General features: G+C 41.8%; 1 protein-coding gene across 4 annotated transcripts in view; it reads right to left on the minus strand.

The window, feature by feature from the left end:
- Positions 1 to 445: 445 nt before the first annotated feature.
- The window catches only part of KIAA1958 (KIAA1958 ortholog), a 57593-nt gene continuing 36900 nt past the window's right edge, over positions 446 to 21138 (minus strand). For all 4 annotated transcript variants that reach the window (XM_057374559.1, XM_057374560.1, XM_057374557.1 and 1 more), the window contains one exon: positions 446 to 5235. In XM_057374559.1, the coding sequence (XP_057230542.1) occupies positions 4190 to 5235 (1046 nt within the window). In that variant the 3' untranslated portion in view covers positions 446 to 4189. The remainder of the gene's footprint in view (positions 5236 to 21138) is intronic.

Here is a 21138-nt window from a genome sequence, read left to right on the forward strand (position 1 = left end):
AGCAGAGGAGAAGGATCACCTCCCTTGACCTGCTGGCAAATGCTCTTCCAAATGCAGCCCAGGATGTCACTGCACTGGCCTTCTTGGCCACCAGGGCACACTGCTGGCCCATGGACAGTCCTTGTTGTCCACCAGCACTCCCAGTTCCATCTCTCCACAGAGCTGCTTCCAGCAGGTCACCCCSAGCCTGTGCCGGTGCCTGGGGCTGTTCCTTCCCAGGTGCAGGACCCTGCATTTGCCTTTGCTCAGTTTCAGGAGGTTCCTCTCTGCCCATCTCTCCAGCCCGTCCAGGTCCTTCTGAAGGGCTGCACAGCCCTCTGGGCTATCGGCCACTGCTCCCAGCTTTGTGCTGTCAGTGAAATTGTTGAGGAGGCCTCTGCCCTTCACCMGAGTCATTGATGGATCAGTTAAACAACACTGGGCCTGCTACTGAACCTCAGGAGACACCACCAGGGACGGGCCTCTAACCTGACCCTGTGCCACTGATGACCTCTGGGATCTGCTGTCCAGCCAGTTCTCAATCCACCTCCCTGTCCACTCATCCAGTCCTCTCTTCCTGAGTTTGCCTATGAGGGTGTTGTAAGAGACAGCGCTGGAAGCTGTGCTGAAGGCAACATCCACTGCTCTCCCTCATCCATCCAGCTAACTGATTGCAAAAGGCAATCAGGTTGGTCAAGCACAATTTACCTTTAGTGAATCCATGCTGACTATCCTGATCACCTTCTCTGGACAGAGGTGGCCTCCAGAATAAGGCCCTCCCTCACCTTTCCAGGGATTGAGGTGTGGCTAACATGCCAGTACTTCCCTGGGTTCTTTTTCTTTCCCTTTTTGAACACTGGGGTGAGATTTGCTTTCTTCAATCTTCAGGCACCTCCTCAGCTCCATGAATTTTCAATTGTGATCATGAGCAGCCTCAGCTTGGTGTCCAGCAGATCTTTTAGCACTAGTGGATGCATCCCATCAGGGTCCAGGGACTTGTGGATATATAGGTGTTCTCCAATTCAATTCTCCTTGACCAAGGGAAGGTATCCCAGCATTCCTTTACCCTGTCACCTGGCCCAGAGATCCCCGAAGGCTGGTCTTGACAGTGAAGACCAACATAAAGGCGGTGTTCAGTAACTGCGCCTTCTCTATGTCCTCTGTTACCCCCGCTTCACTTAGTAACAGGTCTGTATTATCCTTCCTTTTACTTTTGTTATTGATGTACTTGCAGAAACCCTGCTCCTTGTCTTTAACATCCTTGGCCAGATTTCATTCCCGTTGGGCCTTGACCTTCCTCATGATAATATTGAGACTATCACAATAAGCACACACACTCCACAACTTATCCCCTAACCAGACAAGCAGAGGTTGCTGATGTGCCCTGCTAAGTCAGGAGTATCGGAGATGTTGCCTTACTTTTGCTGGACACTGGCACAAGCCATCCTAATACTGTGGTAATCAACAACTTAGGCAGCATGTGGAGTGAAAGCATCATGGGAAATGCTTCCTTTGACTTCCCAGTCCAAAACCCACGAGTGCCAGTCTTCTTTCTTCTGAGGTCTGTGTTGGGGCTGAATTACAGCACTGATGTGAAGCAGCACTTTAACCAGCTGCCTGCAGCACGGCCCATGCACAGCCAGTGATCGGCCTCCTCAGAGCAAAGGTAGGGGGGCTGGGCAGGGGAGGAGAGGTCAAAACTACTACAGATCTACTGCCCCACAAAGGTTAGATTACACCCATCCCCATACTGCAGAACAGGAAAGCAAATGTAGGGAAGTACATCAGATACTGCAAAAGTTGTCACTTGGAAGTGTTGAGATGAGTGTCAGTGGGGGAGAAACGGAGAGCAAACTTCCCCAGAGGGCAGCTCCATGGTTGAGCTCTCACCCGGCATCTTGAGAGAGGTCCCTGGCATGGAACCCTTGCACTCCAGCATGTGCTACACGCTGCTGTGTGAATCCTCAGTGGAAAACCGCAAAGAAATCCCACAGCATCACTGGCCTTGCAAAACTATTTTTAACTATTATCACACTAAAAGCACTGCTGTGAAAAGGCAAGGCAGTGCAAACAGCAATCAGATGTTTGGCCTCATCTGGAAATTGGGCAGCTGTCTTTCTGGCTTCGCCTGAAATCTCTCTTCTGCCTCCTTCACCTACAAGTCAGATATGCCATGGCACTGAGAGTCATGGACACACTTGCATTCACTTCAGCAGTGTCACAATTTGGTCTCAGGCCCCAAAACCAAGTCAGAAAAGGAGGGTTGTGCAATATGAACAGCTTGTGCTCACCAGTCCACTGCCTACCCTGAGAGAACAGATGGCAAATGGAAGACTGTAGAGCTGGTGGTTACCCTGCCATGGCATGCCAGACATAGGAAACGCAAACTTCGTACCAGCCTTACCACATGTGGAAAACAAAGAGATCAGAGCCAGGCTGTGTCACCTGCATAAAGCTTCCTGGGAGGAGAGATATTTATTGTAGTGGAAATCTCTGCTCTTAAGATTTTCAGTGGCATATCTGCTACCTATTTCATCCCCAAAACAGACCTTCAGTAAGGCTTAAGTGAGATGCAGACACTCTGCCACCTCCTGCACACAGGAACATTTCATCCTAGGAACACAGAATAAAGGGTAGAGGTGCCAAGTGGCTTATTTCTATTTGCTACCTTTGTTTCACATCTTCTTTGGAACTAGTGATAATTAAAGTCATTGCACAGTTGCAGATCTAAAGAATATGAAAGATATACAGGAATGTGAAGAAATACAGTCAAGCATAAAGAAACACAACAATTAAAAATTGTAAAACAAGAGAGCCTCTCAGTAACAGTTTGGTCCAATACCCAGGGGTAGCCAGCTGAGGTTGTCTCTTTCACTGATTTCAGCAGGCACTAGATTACTCCTGCAGACTTGTCTAAAGTCTCCCCACAGCCCTAGCACATCCTTGTAAAACTTACACTAAGTTTAGTTGATTGTAAAGTACTGTACCTAATTTTAAGGGTCAAGAATTATAATTGTTCACCGAAATAGTGAATTTGTTAGTGTTCTCCCCATACTTGTAGTAGAACAACTACACTACAAAGTAGAACAGCAGAACTTGTTATTTCAAGGCTTTTAGATCCAAATTCTGCCTTCAGATTCACATGCACATTTTCTATTGTCTGTAACAGAAACAGTTGATGTGCAGCTAAGTAAAATTGGTATTCCAGCACTTAGAACTACCCAACTTTTTAACTTTCTGTAGAAATTCTTTTAAAAATTCTGTAAAAATTATTGTTACACTCTCTATTGTTTTGTGGATTTCAAATGATGGCTTCAGACTGAAAAGCTGATGCAATTTTTCTGTACAGCTTGGGATAAGACTGCAGATTTTTTTTCACTGTTGGTTTTCCCAGAATACTGAAAGAATACTCTATGTCAATAGATTTTATATTACATACATCCAGCAACAAAATACTAACAACCTATGTTTAAAGAGGTAAAATTATGTATGTGACAATGGTTTTGCCATTATACTTTTGCATATTCTTGATAACAATACTTTTTAGCCTAAACACCAGCAACATTTTGATCCCAGAATATCAACAAACCCAAAAGTTAAAGACAGCCTTTAGCTGACCTCAGGATTTTTTTAGCATAAATGAGCCTCAGGAAACATAATAAAAACAGACCAAAAAATGCTGTAAATGCTTTTGTGAATTTACATTAATGTATTTCTTATTTCTTGGTCTTGCTGATCAAGAATAAGCTAGCAGGTAAGAAGTAGCAGCCAATGTTGAGTTTGTCTCCTCCACTGTGGGAGGTCATGTTAAAATACTAAGTTGAAACAATGCTTCATAACAGAATTGCTACATAAGCCTCCCTGGGGATTTACACTCATTAATGTGTGCATGTTAAAATGGTATTTCCAGTCTCTTTTGTGTTGCCTGAGAACCATTTTTATCCTTTTAAAATCTGCATTCATATTATAACCCATATGTACCTTTCATTTTTGCATTAACACTATAAATACTGTTAGCAATACTAAACTATTTCTGCTGACTTATTTGTAAAACAAAAATATATTATATGTTTATATATTCTTATAAAGTGAATTAACATTGGAGAGAGGGCTATGAAGGGGAATAGTGTACAATCACAGTTGATGTGTATTACTGAGCACAAATTCAATGCTTGAAACTAAAAGGAAAAGAATAGTGTTTGGTGTTCTTTCAAGCTGTGTCAGATGAAGAGTCATAGGATGCTGACACTATGAAGTTGCCAGAATTGGAGTGGCTTGCCATGGACTGGGCAGCCTGCTGGCTCAAGTTATTGCAGATCAGCACCAGCTGGTTGCTCTGCGCTTCAGAGAGGGTGCTGCAGCTCTGGTAGACACTGAAGTTGGTCTTGCGGCCGGGGATGTTGCCTTTCTCACACATYGTCTTTACCATCTTGGCAAGCTTGTTTTTCCCCAGGGCTTGGCAATTGTACCAGTGAAGAGCAGCCAAGTTGACGACGGGTTTGATGGACAGGTAAAAAGGCGCATCCTCGTAGCGCATGGCCGGAGGGCGCCGCTGCGCGTACTCCTTGTAGTCCTGCACCGGGCAGGTCTGCGGGGAGTGCTGGGTGGCGTACACCCGCGAGTCCGTCCCGCCTCTCTTGCTCTTGGCACTCACATCCCCGTTGTCCGGCCCCATCCACTCCAGGTACTCCAACCCAGTCTCTGTCACCCGCAGCCGGATGTCTCCCCACTTGAGGGTGGACCCATGGAAACCCGTGCAGTGTCCAAACGCCTTAGTGTTGTTGAGCCACACGAGGTTCAGCAGCCCTTCAGGATTGTACCGGCTCAGTAAGCCTCTTTTGCGCAAGATAAGCTCATCAGCAAAGGTAAGCTTCATGGATTTGTGTGGCTTATTTCCTTTTCCTTTACATCTCAGCTCTATCTGCTTTTGCTTTAGAGCTTCCTGGGACCTCTTGAACTCCTTATCCCTTGTAATACTGTATCCATACCTGTGCTCTTTGAGATACCGCTCCAGTCCGCACTGATAGTTGGCCAGACTGTTCGGCTCATATTCAGACCCATCCTTTTGTCTGGCATCCACGAAGAAGGAAGCAAGATAGGCATCAAGCTCTTTGCAGGGGATAACATAGATCTCACGGGTCTCAGAGGGGTACTTGGAAATGAGGAATTCTCGGAAATTGCGGAGAGCTGTCTGTGTGCTGCGAATGGTCTTCTCGTTCTGCTCCCTGCTGAGTTCTGCTGCTCTCTCATCCTGGTCTGGAAGAGGAAGAATGGGACAGAAAAAAGAAAGCAGAAGCAGTGGGTTAGTGGGATGAGCTTTTTCCTAAAAGAAATTTCCTCAAAAAGGGAAGAACTTAAAATCAATTTCAAAAAGAGCACTGGCGAAGATCTTTGCATACCTATCACGATTGAAAAGCCAACTTCAGTTTCACAAATGACGCACTTATGTGATACAAAACTAAGTGAGATCTTCACGATTCTGGGACACAATTTTGTGCATGGAGATTTGTGAAAAGCATTGAGATTAGAGGCAATCTGTTTTTCACAAAAAAGGCGCAGTTGGAAGGATTTTCTGTGGATCCCAATGCTATGTGCAGGCCCCAGACTCAGGAATAAGCCCACTCTGAATTRTTTCATTTGTGAAAGCAGAGGTTGTAAAGGTTACATTTTTTTCCTACAAAAAAGAGCTAAAACATCACATTTATGACCATAATAGATCCCTACAATTAATGACATATGAAAACACAACATTGAGCTGCTATCACCATGATAGCTGTTACTGGCAGCCGATTTTCTGGCTGATCATGAGAGAAACATATAAAGGAAAAGCTTTATAAGTTACATGTGTTYTTAAGGACTGCTTTCTTGGCATATGCAAACTATCTGCACAAAAATGCAGCTTAAAGCATATAGGTGGAACTGCCATTTCAAATGTGATAAACCTTAATGGTTTTAGAAAATTAACAACAAATGCAAAGCAGGAAAAATTCAATTCTTTGACTATTTTCTGTAATTGCATGTGGGACACTTTTTGTCTCTCTTCCACTTATTATGCAGAAGAGGAGAAAAAAATCAAATCCTTTTTTGTTCAATCTCATTGTGAAACCCATACATTTTGGCATCCTTTTAGCTGTGCCACAGCAACACTTGCCAGGTGTTCCACCCAAGATACACACACAAAGTGGTATGAGATCAGGTGAAGTTCCCACTGTCTCTCTGCCATTCAGGTGAAGTCATTGTGTCACGCTGTGTAGCACACCACTGGCTTGGCACCAGTGTTCAGACACTTGCTTCCTTCCTGCAAACCTATTAAACAGGGAGAAAGCAGCAGGGAAAGAACGGTAGCCTTTCCTTCTCTACCCCACTGGCAATGTTCCAATGGTGCAGAAACACTGGTGCACAGCTGGGCAGCTTCTCCTTCCACCAGTCTACAGGGTGACTCTCAAGAAAGGTCTCACTCATGTCATGTCATCTCACCACCTCCATACCACATGTGCAGACAGAGGCATGGGGAGTGACTTGCCCCAGGACTTCCCAGCAGGACAAAAACAGGACTGAATTTATAACCCTTAGGACCAGGTCCTGTGTCTTCAGAGCGAGACATCCTACATCCACAGCACTCATCTGTGGAGACAAGGTCCTCAAATCCTGTACAAACCACAGAGAAGTGGGCATCTGCAACTGAGGCCTTTGGGGGCTTCTGGCAGCAGGAAAACATGCTGCCACAAAGCACTGAGGTTTGCTTGAACTGTGCTCAAGGGGAAAAAGAAAGGTCACCTGCCTGATTCAGAAACTCATTTTAATACTGATGTCAGAATCAAAGAGCTTCTAGCAGCCTGCAGTGAAGCCTCATGCTTAGGCAATGTACAAAATAGATCCTTTTAGTATGGCTAGATGGAGGCTGGAAGCAAAAAGACAGCCCTATTTAAAGCTCCAAAACAAACATTTACTCTGGTATTTTGTTCACTGCACCCACCACCACTTATTACAGAACTGTATAAGTAATCAGTGCTTTGACTGACAGCCCACATCCTAAGCTCTATTTCAATATAAACAGCACATATAATGGCTCAGTTTTATAAATGTCATCAATCACTTCTTCTTAGAGGACAGCCTGTCACAACACAGCAGTGACACCCAGTCAGTCATTTATGTTACAGCATCTTTCCTTAATCTGAAAAGGAAATTGCCCTGTCTGCAGCTAACAGTTATAAAACTCATGCGGAATTAAAGATTCTCCCAATTTACATGAGCAAAAGAGTACCCCAGAAACACTGCATTCCTGCAGCAGTGTGTTGTGTGAGAAAGGCAGGTGAGAAATGTTAAAACATAATGGGCACGGTTTTCATCCAGCCACATCGGGAGAGTTACCTCTACTCTGGCTATGAATCCCGGCCGAAGTGGTACTAGTGGACTATTCTCTTCCTATGAGACCACTCAACTATTGGTGATATATCATGTAGCATGGCACAAATGCAGGGAGTTTCCCATATAACACTTCCCAGATGTTTGCTTTGTCTTGCTTTGCTGCATTTTGCTGAATAGAGACCAAAGCTCTTTTTAATATTCTGTGGAGCCAGTGGAAACCACTGGAAACACTGGTGGGGATCTACATTAGTTCCTTGATGACTGCAAACATAAACCCATTTGCTCTTGGACCTGTACATCACAACATCATTCTTCAGTGAATCTGGATTCCAAAACTGGGTAAAAGAACTGGGAAAAAAAGGTCACAAAGTGCCCCTCAATACAAGAGAACACCTCTGTAGCAGAACAACCCCGATCTACAAATTGATGTGGGCTAGAGAATGGGGACATGTTATATATGCTTTCACCTTTCTTGTCATCTTCTGTAGTTGTCTGTTGTTAGGCTTTAGGAATACAGATACTCTCATGTTATGGTCAGAACCAATCAACCAAGAATTATTGTCTTTATTGATCTATGAATCCAAGCTACACTTAGTGTGTTTTCTTTGTTAAAATTCAGCCTTTGGAACGAGTAGTGCTGTTGCCCCTGTTTTACAGACTACAAGCAGAAGCATGAGAAAATGAATCGACGTGGAGATGCACTTCCTGAGGTCCTGCCCCTTCAGCTGTGTCACTGCACGAAGGACCTGGTTGTATTTCTTGTGTTTTCTATGATATCCCACATCAGAGTTTTATTTCCAAGAAAACCACAGTGTGGCAGAAAAAGACAATACAACCCACCTTACTGGGGGGACCAGGGTAAACACCCAACTATGAGTTTGAAAAAGTAATGAGTACATAAGATGTTCTAGCTCAAATGCAGTGAAAGAGATAAAGTGACCAGGCAGAGATTAAACAGACAACTTAGTGGGAGCGGAATGTCCCAGGCTAGCCCACAACCATCAGATGATCTCTCCCACAGAGCAACAGCTGTTTTCTGATCTTTTCATAATCTGATCTTAACACAGCCAAGACTTAATATTATCAGCAGAGTTATCAAACTCAGGCTTGTTTTAATTTCAGCTCACACACATACACACACTTGGATTCCCTGAAAAGGACATAACCTCTGTAATTACACATGGCAGGGGGAAAGGCACTTGCTTTCATGACAGACAGATAAAGATTGCTAATGTTCAGAGAGCATTTGTGACATCAGTGGGAGTCACAAAGTTATTATTGCAAACAGTCCTAAACTCTGTGTATGGTAAGCAGTGAGATCTCACAGACATTAAAAGTAAGGTGGATTTTCTTGATGGTAATCACATCACCAGCCAAAATCCTCTCTGCCAAATATGTGTCCTGACTAARAAAATGCCTTTTTTGGAAGGTCTGCTTCCACTATATGCTTTTATTCAAGTGAAAAAGCCTAGTAAACCACACACGAAGCATCATGTATCTATACTGGAGCTAAGTGCCCTCTCTCCACTCCCCAGCAGCTTGCAGGCTGGCTCTTGACCCTGTATTGCAATTACTGAAAAGCAGTGATACCCAGCCTCTGAGTCGTGGCAACATGCACCCCATTGAAACAATTCGAGTAAACCACAGCCTGCTCCTACCTTTTTCTCCTGCCCGTTCCTCTTTCAAGAAGGTATCTATAGGCAAATGGCATTCTCAAGTCTACAATCTCAGTGAGGACAGGTCCCAGTGCTGTGCAAGGGAGTTATGGTCAAGCCACAGTGGGGAGCAACTGCAGGAGCCTCTGATGAATATCCCCCACAGGAAGTTGTGATACTGCTTTCCTGTCAGAAGCAGCTGAATGCCACTGCATCCTGGAATATCAGTACCCTTTCTGCATGCAAAACATAGAAAACTGACAATTGGTTTTCACTGTATCACAAGAATAGTCCAGTGAAAATCATTCTCATGTCTTGCTGACAAATTATGAAGGTGTCCACAGCAGAAGTGCCTCTAAACATTTGCAGAAACATCGTGAGACTAAGCAGAAGAAAGTGCTTGTGTATGTTTTCTTGAATTGCTGCCTTACCCCTCTGATGCTATTGCTAAATTCGTTTAACAATTGAAGTTCCATGTTTCCGCTATATTTAGTCAAACTCTATGTAGTTAAATATTTTCAGAACAGGCTTTCACTAGCATGTAACATCTGTAGTATGAGAGAAATTAATTAATTAATATCCACTTACAAAAGATGCTGGTTTTGGAAAAAAAATTACAATTAAGTTAATCTCCTCCAACAAAATTATCAGCAAAATGTTTTATGATTCTAAAATGAAAAAGCTTTAGATTGTATCAGAAGAAAAAGGGCATAGACTGCAAGCAAATGAGCATGGGAATGTTTATTCATTGGTATCTCCATGAAGTAAAGTCACTAAAATAAACTTTAGTTGCCTGAACGTTTTTTGCAAGGTATAGAATAGTCTGATAATGAATGCTCACTCAGTCACTAGTGCTAATTTCCAGTTTGTATTCTGGAAATACGAATACTTTCTCACAGCAGCTTGAAAAGATTTGAGATGCAATTTGGCTTCTGGCAAAGCCAAGAATAAAATACACATCAATATTAATGGGACTTCCACATGATCCTTAGATGTCAGAAAATTTGTAGCCATGACAAGGGATTAGGAAGTTATGTTCTCCTGTCACTGACTGGATCATCATTTTTTTGCAGTGGGTACTACTGATTGCTAATGAACATTGCAAAACAGCAGCACCCTGAGAAATTTACAAGGAAAGAAATTTACAATTTCTTCTCCACCTGATGTATATCTGAGCCAATCTGGCATAAAGGTTCTAAAAATGCATTTTCTAAATAAAAAATGATCCCATTGGTTCACTTCGTATAGTTGTCCGGTTTTGGTTTTGTCATGGTAGTAGAAAGGAGAAGTGCTACATTCCAGTTTTATCTTGCATTTCCCTTCTTCCACTGAACACTTACAGTGGCATTTCTGGGGTATGAGGCCATACAGTTTCCTATCTCCTTTTGAAGCTGTTCTGAGATGCACTGGCATGAACTGCTGCAATGCAAAATGGAATGTATTCCCCCTGTACCACAACAGAGGGGTATTTACCCAGATTCTGTCTCCATCTGACTGGAAGAAATATATCAATTTGAGCTCTCCCAGCTTGCCCAACACTGCAGCACTGAACAGCAGTCTGCAACAGTTCAGACACAGCATGGAGAACAGCAGAAACAGGAAATATTCTGCAAGAGTACTAAAGAGACCATATATCTGGTACTTAGGTCATGTACAGGCAAAATATACCTAGTTGGCAGCTGGAGTGGAATCTGCCATTTAATCAGCCCCATTCCAAGTCAGTCAGATGGATTGTAACCAAGACTGCAACCATCTCCAGGTCAGCCATGCCTCATCCAGCTCTTATTTCCATAGCTATTATCTTTATGGGAGGTATATAAAACCAAATTATTTGGACCCTTACATAATTGAGAGTCAAGGACTCAACTCATCATAAAGGCAGAGAATGTAAAAGCCACACTTAACTGTTTTCTATACTACAAACCCTAAACTATTAGAAAACTTAAAAAAAATGAAACCCCATTCCTTTCAAAATAACTGACTAAACTTCCTTCAACACAACAATGGTCACATCCAAGACATAATTGCTATGCTTTCAGAAATCGGGTTAAACAAATCAGTTGGACAAAACTGGAGTGCTGCTGGAGTTGATAAGTGGGAAAACATTACCGATAATATGAAGCCCTATGTCAGCTCTATGTTGGGCAGGCATCTTTGTATGCAGCCATATAGCATTCTAATAATTTCCAAACAATGAATGGCTAACACCATTAGAAAACTCCAAGTACTGATTTCAATTTAAGATGCGCAAAAAGAGACATGTTTTGGCAGTTATTTTCTTCAGGTTAAATATTTAACTCTGGAAAACAATTTTTTTACCCAGGACTTTTTAGCAAGATAAAGAAATGTTTCCCTTTCAAAGTATGTTAGTTACTTAATGCTTTGTGGCAGAGGGAATTAAAGGAATGATTGTGATTGTCTACACTACCCTGAGAACTGGAAGCTGGGCAACATAAGGCAGAAGTGATGCACTCATTTTCAAAGAGGACCTGGCTTGATATCAGCCTAGAAAGTGATGTATGCACATCACCAGCAGAGAATAAGTTTTTCTCCCCAGTAAGTTTCCAATTCAACAAAGCATATTTTAAGTGTGTTCAGGATTGGTGTCCCTGTATTTCATGTCTGCTTATGTAGACGTCAAGTGGACTAAGTCATTATATGTACAGAAGGTGGAAGAGGGGCACATCTGAATATTTATATGTATACAGTGACTTGATTCAAAAACTGATAAGAGAAAAAAACAAGAAAAAACAAAAATGGGGAGATAAAAAACTACAAAGACCTGAGACACCTTTTTTATTGAATTAAGTTTATAATTTAAAAATTATACAATTCTCATGGCAAAAATCCACTTCTTACGTAACAAAACCAAGAATCTACATTTTCAAAAAGGTTTCCACCTTCCGCTGCTCCTACAGAGAAAGCTAGATTTATAGATGCATAAACAGATCTCAGAAGCATTGGTTGCTCAGCCAGCAATTTAACTACTGGGCTGGTTTGCACAAAATTACAGGTATAAATTTATACAGCATTTTTGAGTATTTGGCACAGTGCAATTTTGTACCTCTCTGCAGTTGAAAGCCCTGTGGAAGAAGAATGAGAAACAGGGCCCACGTATCACCTTACAGTTCTGTCTTCTCTAAGTAGAATTTAAATGTAAAACATGTAAAATGTGCTACCCCACATCACCAGAGGCTTAGCATGTTCTCAGCTACAGTGTACCACCAGTTTTAATGTCATCACATTTAAGAAATACCTTTAATAAGCATAGTTGAGAAAGCAATGCGAAAGGTCTGGAAGGGATCAGCCAGGGCTACGAAGTTTGCCTGCTTTTGATTCCCTCTAGAGAGCAGCTGAGAAGTAGAATTGGGAAATATGGGAGAGAAATAAAGATGAGGGGGAGAGAAGAGAGAACAAGAACAAAGGATATGAAAAAAAACATAACACCAAAGAGAGAGATTAAAACCAGATGAGAATCCTCATCATCTGAAATCTAATTTATATCAGTGTTTCAAAATGAGTCAGTCTAACTGGAGCAGCAAGCAGAGAAACAAAGAAAAGGAGAATGTAATAAATATTTTATTACATTAATCATAGTAAGCTGCACTTTAAGTCCTGGCCAAAGGACTTTATTCTTAAATCAAGCTGAGAATGTGAGTAGTTTCAGACTTAAGAACATGAGGGCCACATGACTGTAATTAACATAATAAATCATACTGTGAAACTCTCCACACAGGCTGACAGCACGTGGTTGATATATTGCTTATTAGAGACTGCAGACATTTTTCCCTCTATTTGATTAAAGTGCCTCTGGTAGTGAATCAAAAGGTATGCTTTTCTGTTCTGGCTGAACTATCTACTGCAGGTGTAAATGTATTGGCAGCTCATGCCATTTACTTCTGGCAATAAAGACTGGAGCACATGCACCCCAAAGAACTGCATTTCAGTATTTTCTGTCTCACTGCCACTTTTAATTTAGCAAAGTACTCCAACTGTCTTGTTAGTGATCTTGCAGTTTCATTTCTGAAATTCTCTGCTGGTGACTTTGCCCAACCAGACTAACCTGTTTTACCTTTCATTTCACTGCCTATTGTCCAGTAGGAGTGAAGCAAGCTATGAAGGGCACAAGCTCTATAAAGCGCTCACAATTTACAACCTTGCATAAAGAATTTCTGTGCACAATTTTAACATATATATTTCTTTTGTTATCACTGGGGCAGAATCTGTACTTGAGAACCAGCTCTTCACACAGTTCTCCATAGGATGAAGTCTAACATTTCAAGTGAAATAGCTTTTAAGGTGGATTTTTGGCCTGCTTTTCTGCTTTGTGCCAAGAGTCCTCTCCTTCTCACACTCCAGAAAAATAATTATGACTATGAATATCAATTAAACCTTTGCAAACACAACTCTCATCACATTAAAGAGACTGAAGTTTCAAATGTAAATGTCCTACAAGGCTGAGGAAGACTCAAAACAGAGCAGAGGGCAGAGACATGACAATATCTCAGTTGTCAGAACAAGACAGACCTCAAGTGTTAGACACTCTGCTAGGCAGCTGCTCACACACCCTGGCTGACCAAAGACCACTTTATTCCAGACTAGCCATGGCATGCCCAGGCATTTGCCAAGACAAAGAGTCCCAAGAGGTGCAGGAGCAGCTGGAAATTTTACAGCAAGGAGACAAACCTGCAAGAAAAGCACATTTATCAAGAACTGGACTATTGTTCATGGCACAATTCAYCTCTTTCTGTCCTTGAATACACATTTAAACCTAATTTATCATGGCTTGACTGAGTAAATATTTAGTCACATTTTGCAGTTCTATTTGAGTAAAGTCTCTTTAAATAAAATGAGGAGTTTTAGATGTTTTCCAGCTATGTACACACTCAGGAGAGCATACACAAATTACCACTCTGCTGCTCAGAATATTGTTATTATTTCTCTTCTGTATTTATGCTGTCAGAATTTTCCTGTCAGGACTGTATTGCTATTTCCATGAAAATAATTTGTTCTTCAATAAAGGATACGAACAATCAGTTCCCCTGCTACTGAATAAGTTCMTACCAAAACTGACACAAACCAATTAATATAAGACATGACATGGGATATGGTTTAGTGGATAGAATTGTGGATGTGTCATATACACACGGCTATTTTAATATGCACTAGCACAATAAACAGTCTAATGTATTTAACAATTTTGTAAGTGAATGGTAGATGGGATGAGTTATTGTCCAACTGTAAGTTTTCTGAGGACTATCTTAAATCATGGTGGGTGAGGGAACAGAGGCATAAAGCCAATGCTTTATACAGAGAGGAAAAATAAAATGTAAGTCTGTGAGCAAAAAATCAAAATGTCTATCAGCATGTAGGCATGAATGCTATTCTGCAATGACAAGAACAGTGTTCCTGTCTGTTGTTTTGTTTTTGTGGATTTRTAGTCTTAAGAGAAATAAGTCCCAAACAAGTTGTGTTGGTTTTACTTGGCCCAGTTTTTGGAGGTGGGGGGGCCAAAAAGATGGCGCCTGTGAGAAGCTTCTGGAGGCTTCCACCATGTCCAGCAGAGCCAATTGCTGTTGGCTCTGAGGATGATGGACATGCCACTGACCAAACCTGRGCCAATTAAAGATAGTGGTTACGCCTCTGTGAAAACATATTTAAGAAGAAATCAAAACAAGGGGCACACAGAGTAGTTTTGCCAGTGGAGGAGGCTGAGAAATATGTGAAGGATGCAGACACCAAGGTCAGTGCAGGAGGGGGAGGAGCTGCTCCAGGCGCCGGAGCTGGAATTTCTTTGCAGGCCGTGGTGACGAGCATGGTGAAGCAGGTTGTCCCCCTGCAGCCCATGAGGTCCACAGAGGGTGCAGGAGCCACCTGCAGCCCGTGGAGGAGGGAGTCCCCACGCCGGAGCGGGCGGACACGGGAAGCGGGCTGTGTCCAGCAGGAGACCCATGGAGAGAGAGGCCTTGCTCCCGAGATGGAACTGCCTRGTCTTCTGACTGTACCCGGTGGACAAGAGAGCCCACGGTGCAGCAGTTTGGGCACGACTGTCTGCCCGTGGGGGGACTCACGCAGCGGCAGATGTGTGTGGCCTGCTGCTCGTGAGAGTGGAACCACAACGGAGAGGTTCATGGAGAACTGTCTCCCGTGGGAGGGACCCCACGGCAACGCAAGGGAAGGAATCTTTCTCCCTCAGCTGTCACAGAGGATCCGGTGATGAACTGACCAACCCCACACCCTGTTTCGCTCCTGCTGCTTTGTTGTATGTGGGAAGGGGGGAGGGAGTGGGGAGAAGATCGGTGTCTTTGAGAGTTGTAATTTATTTCTCATTCTCCTCCTCTGACTTGGTTAGTAATAAATTCACTTGATTATTTAAGTTGTGCCTGTTTTGTCCATTAAGTGTTTTCCTCCCTGTTTCTTATCTCAGCTCATGAACCTTTTTGTTAGTTTTTTCCCCTTCGCTCTTCTCTACCTGGTGTGGTGGTGGGGGAGAGCGAATGAGCAGGTGTTGTGGGTGCCTGGCTTTTGGCCAGCATTCCAAACCGCAACACAAGTGGCAATGCTCCATCTGCCAAGAGCAAAGGACAGAAAAGAACTCCATAAGCTGGTACACCAACATGTGTGAAGGACATCCTTCAATGACTGAAGGAGAGAGCCCATCACAATCAGAAGAGTGCTCCAAGTTGTGGACAAAATGAAATGATTCCCTTACAAAAACTTCAGTGTCTCTGGCTCATTCATACTGCTATGCTTGACCAGTCACTGTAGGAATGCAGAGATTAGGCAGATATCCAGTGAAGAGTGCAGATATCCAGTGAAGAGAGCAGTGATTGTAAATAGAAAAACTGAAACAAGCTTTCTAGGATCAGTGATGAACATCCTTATTTTTCACAAGCTTCATCTTTGGGTTTCCTGGTTGAAATAATACAGTAATACAGCACATTAATCTGTTCCACTGGGGTGATATGACCTGGGGTAGAATAGCTCAGAATACATTTTTCCTTTTCTGAAAAAAACAGATGTATGGTTTCATCTGATGTTTCTGTCATGAAGACCTAATTAATGAAAAGCTACGACAGACCACAGTGTCACTGTGTTTGTCACCCTTAGTTTAATCAACAGGAATACAAGTAGAATTTCCCTGTGTGTATGCACATTTACTGTTCAATTAGAATAAAAGAGATCAGCAGGTATATATTAGGAGTCAGATGTAGCCAATGCACTTAATGGTCAATGTACAATTGAGCAAAGTTTTAATCAGAGTCAGCAAGGTCCTCAACACCACTTTTTGTAACACATGCATGTAGGAAGCCCTGCTCCCACCTCCCACCAGATTCAGTGGGAACCATGACCTGGCAACTGCTGTGTGTAACACAACRTTTGTCTGATCAAGTCCCCCATCCACATTCAAGCTGTTCAGTGCTGAACAACCAGTGCTGAAAGCAGCTTTTCTGTAACCAGTTTGGAGTGCCCCGGAAAGGCAGATTCATCAAAGAAAGCAGGCACTCATTTCTCTCTCTTGAAGCTTTTATATAATCACCTGTTTCAACACTTCCTGGAATGAGCATATAGTTCATTTAAGCATAGTTTATCAAAGAAAGATGGATTTCATCATGTTTCAGTGCTTCCAGGATATGAATGTTTTAGCAAGCACTTCCCTGTACTGTGCCAGCCACGATAAAATGTCTAAAATATCATCATACTTCTGTTCCATTTTCTGGAAAAATTCAAACAATAATTTCTGTATTCCGAATTTTTATCTTGCTTAGAGAGATAGAAAATGCACTCAGATACTTCTACAGATTTGCTTCATGCTCAGATTCTAGGTTCACTGCAAGCACAAAAAGATGACATGACAGAACAAGACTCACTAAGATGGATATAATTTAGGTATGAAGAAAGTGGGAGAAATGAGTAGTCACTGCATGCTGGCTTCATGGAATAGCTTATGCAAAACTACCATGTTCCCATGGCAGGGACAGGTGAAAACAGGTCTTTCCAAGAACTACTGCTATTAAAATCTTAGCTCTTGAATACATATGTGAAGTAGTCCTTCTGTATGTATAGAATCACTGAATCACAGAATCATTAAGGTTGGAAAAGACCTTTAGGATATAAACYCCGAGTCCTCCACCTAGTACAATCACCATGTTCACCACTAAACCATGCCCCCAAGAGCCATATCCACATGGTTTTTGAACAGTTTCACATAGATGGTGACTCTACTGCTTCCCTGGACAGACTGTTCCAATGCTTTACAACACTTTAGATGATTAAATTTTTCCTAATCTTCAACCTGAACTTCCACTTGTACAGCTTGAGACCGCTTCCTCTCATTCTGTTACTTGCTTGGGAGAAGAGACCAGCATCTACCTAGCTGCCCAGGCTAAACAACCCCAGGTGCCTCAGCTGCTCCTCCTCAGACTTGTGTTCCAGATCCTTTCCCAGCTTTGTTGCTCTTCTCTGAACATGTTCCAGCACCTCAATGTCTTTCTTGGGGTGAGAAGCCCAAAACTGCACAGAGGATTTGAGGTGTGGTCTCACCAGTGCCCAGTACAGCAGAACAATCATTTCCTTGGCCCTGTTCAGTGAAGTACCAGCCTCACACAAAGTGGAGAATCACTCTCAGAAAGTGTCCTGGTCTAAACCATCAAGGCCTGTGTTCCATTTTGACCCAACATCCCATCTGAAATGCAAAAGGAAAGTGTGTGTCTGAAGCCTTTCCAGAGTCAGCATCTCTCCTGGCTGCTGCRCTGAATCTTCTCTGCAGATCTCAATCTGACCCTGCCTTGTTTCTCTTTTCCTAAAGACTCGTAAATCGTAAGCTGAAAATAGCTCCAAAATGAAACAATTGCAAAGATCACACAAACTAACAGATCTCTGATCAAAAGCACCATGTTAAATAATCTATCTCCTAAAAATAAAATGACATTCAGTACAGAGGTGTCCAATTTTGGTTTTTTCCATATGGTTTCTGGAGAGCTGGAACTGGCAGAAGCCTTAATTTCTTCCTTTACGTACCAGTATCATTAAACAGAGCACTTTGCAGAAAACAGCTGTTTAAGACATCTTTAGAAAAAGGGAGGACAAAGCATCTCAACCATATTGGTCTTGCAAAAATGATTGCTTTCTACTTTTCACTTGTGCATCTCATTTTTTGCTTTTCTGCCTTTTAAGTTAGGGTAACAGGGGACAGGATATATTTCTAGGTCTGAAATGAACAGTGATGCTCCAGAACATAACGACGCATTTAAATGGGCAGTTTGTCTTCACTGTTTGTGCTATGGTGACTTAAATGAAAAATACATATTTAAATGAAGAGTCAGTTATTCACAGTGATGTGATTCCTCTATTCAGAACCCCAGTGAATATGTTCAGCTGTTTGTCGGCTGAACTTGGCATGCTTTATAAAATTAATCCTTAAAAACCGCTGGGGTCTGGCTGCAATAGTCTTTTTCTTTCACTTCTAGCTACAGGCAAATAATTTTCACAGATTGTATGGAATTCTTCTACCCTTCTCTGTTACAGCAGATCAATAGGCCTATGCAACTTTCATCGCAGGAATGAGACCAAATGCCCATCCCCAAACATCTCCTACATCAACCCGTATTCAGTACAAATACTTATGAATGATTTCCTCCAAGAAGCATCTAACTATATCTAATCTATATCTATATTTATATGTCTATCTATATCTCTCCAGTAACAATGCTGCCAGGAGATGTCTCTTTGTGCAGCAAAAAGTTCAACTCAGAGCAGATCCATGCAGAAAAGAGGAAACAAGCCCTGACATCAAGGAAAGCAGCAGCCTAATCTCTCGCATGCTTAGCTGTTATGATAAACATTTAACATTTAGGACAGCCTCTATGTGACATGTCCGTTGCTAGTCATACAAAGTGGCAGGCATGAGCTTTCTGTGTCTGAATGTGTAAGCAACATACATATGAAGTCTTGAAATGCTGATAGGTACATTCCTTAAGCAGGGAGAATTTAAAGATACTACAATGATTGATGAATTTTCATTTCTGTGTTCTCCTGCAAAAATTACTATCTTGATAAATGCCTGTGGTAGAAACAGCTTCATAAACAACTCTTGTATTAGAGTTGTTAGTGCTATGGGTTCATTTATTTTTTGAAAACTTTTTTGTCTTGCTGTATATCCACATGATAAAAGCAATTACATGACAACTCTGCCTAGGCTAAATTTGTCCTTTTTATGCTACTGTCCTGCTTTTAAACAGAACTCCATTACAATATTGTAAAGATAGTTTGCCATTAGCTAGACTTCTAGAATCAAGAAGTCTACCTAGACTTCTAGAATCAAGCCCCATAACATTAGAYTGCAATTTAACAGCATTTGGACAGAGATAACTGAATGTGGGAGTGGGCTGCCAAATCCATGCTGCAAGATCGGGAGATAAACCAAGTCAATAGATCCTTTTTCTGATATTTAAAACTATAATGATCTAATTTGATTCTTCTAAATAAGCCAGGCCCTTGCAACTTAAAAATAAAACTGCTATATTTTTTGTAATTATGTATGTCAGCACTTACTATTTTTAGTTCATCTTCTAGAATAGGAATAGATATAAATTATGGGACCTAAAGAGTGGACTCTGAACTCTGCAGTCCAACACAAAGAAGAACCCCTACAAACATTTCAAGTTCACTTGACCACATTCAGCAGCACATCCCTGGAGACACGCTTCAGCAGTCAGTTTAGCCAAAAGTCATCAATCTTTGTATGTAAGCTAGAAATACAGAGACTGATCAGCAGTACTTTGAGTGTTCTTGGAAGGGTTGTATTTAAATAAGAGCTTTGTAACTTTCTTTTGATGTGATTATTTTCCTTGTGCTACTTTCATTCTTGGCACAGTTCCCCTGGGCTTGAAATAATTACAACAAGGATTAATTTGGCTTTTCTGTATGCTTTATATACACCTCCAAAAAAGGCATTATTTTTTCTTGTTTGCACTTCTTTGGAATGTGCGAGGATGACACCTTTTTTTCATATATAAACAGTGATTTAGGAGTTAGAGCTAAATCTAGTCAAAACTGTCAACTCATGAGGCGTGAGAAACTCCTTTCACCTCAAAGTTTTGTAACATTTTGATGCTCATCTAACAGCTCCTAATCCATGAATCATATATGAGGATCTTGGCTCTCAATTTAAACATACACCATTGCAGACACTGCAGACGGAAAGAAGGGGGAAACGGAGAGGTCCTACTTCATCTGATTGCAAAGAAAAAAATACTCCATCTAAGATATTTACATCAACATCAGGTAAGTCCCAGAGGCACTGCATTCTGTAACAGTTATGTTCAGATAGAAATTTAAATGAACACCTTTAACCAAAAGGGAGGTCCACACTAGAACAGAACAAGAGTCAACTCCTAATCATGAAAGACTGCAATCCTTGCTCCACATTCCCATGATGAGAGCACAGGAATGGAACTAGATCTGTGCCCAAGTTACCATGCTAAGCCAATTACCAGGCACTGATCTGGGATCCTGGCATATCAGTTACAAAAAACAAAGGAACAGAGAGGATATCAGAGCAGAGACATCAGAGCCAGCAAAGCTAAGCACTGCCCTCAGCACAGACTAGAATCCATCACAGTGCGCACTTCAAACATGGGTACAGTTTGATAACCACAGTGGCAGGACAGTGAACAGCACTCTGACTACAAGAGTAGAAGTGTTTGTGGACAAATTGTTTCCCTTCCAAACTCTGAAAATGCCTGTACACATAAAACAAACAGTCAGATGAATTCTTCAGCAATGGATACACACCAAGGCACTGTAATAGTACAAACAGAATGTAATCTGCCACATCTGTGACAGAAGCAATAATGCCAGTCAATACATTTAGATGGTTTTGTATTTTGCATCTCTACTTACTACTCTGCATTCTGCAGTTTGTGCAGGGCTTGTATAGGGGTTGGATATCCTCTTCCTTTTTCATGGAACTCCTTGTTCCTGTATTTATAGTGATGCACTAGTGTTGAATCAGAAATGTCTTGCTGCACTGGCTTGTTAATACAAAGCACAACTTCACCCTCAGTCTTCAAGTAGAAGTGAGTATTCTTCATAAATTCTTCAGCAATTCTGTTTACAAAGTAAATCCTACATA

This window comes from Malurus melanocephalus, unplaced genomic scaffold (assembly GCF_030028575.1).
Source record: "Malurus melanocephalus ecotype Western Australia unplaced genomic scaffold, MMel_1.1 scaffold_228, whole genome shotgun sequence".
In the NCBI taxonomy this organism is placed as follows: Eukaryota; Metazoa; Chordata; class Aves; order Passeriformes; family Maluridae; genus Malurus; species Malurus melanocephalus.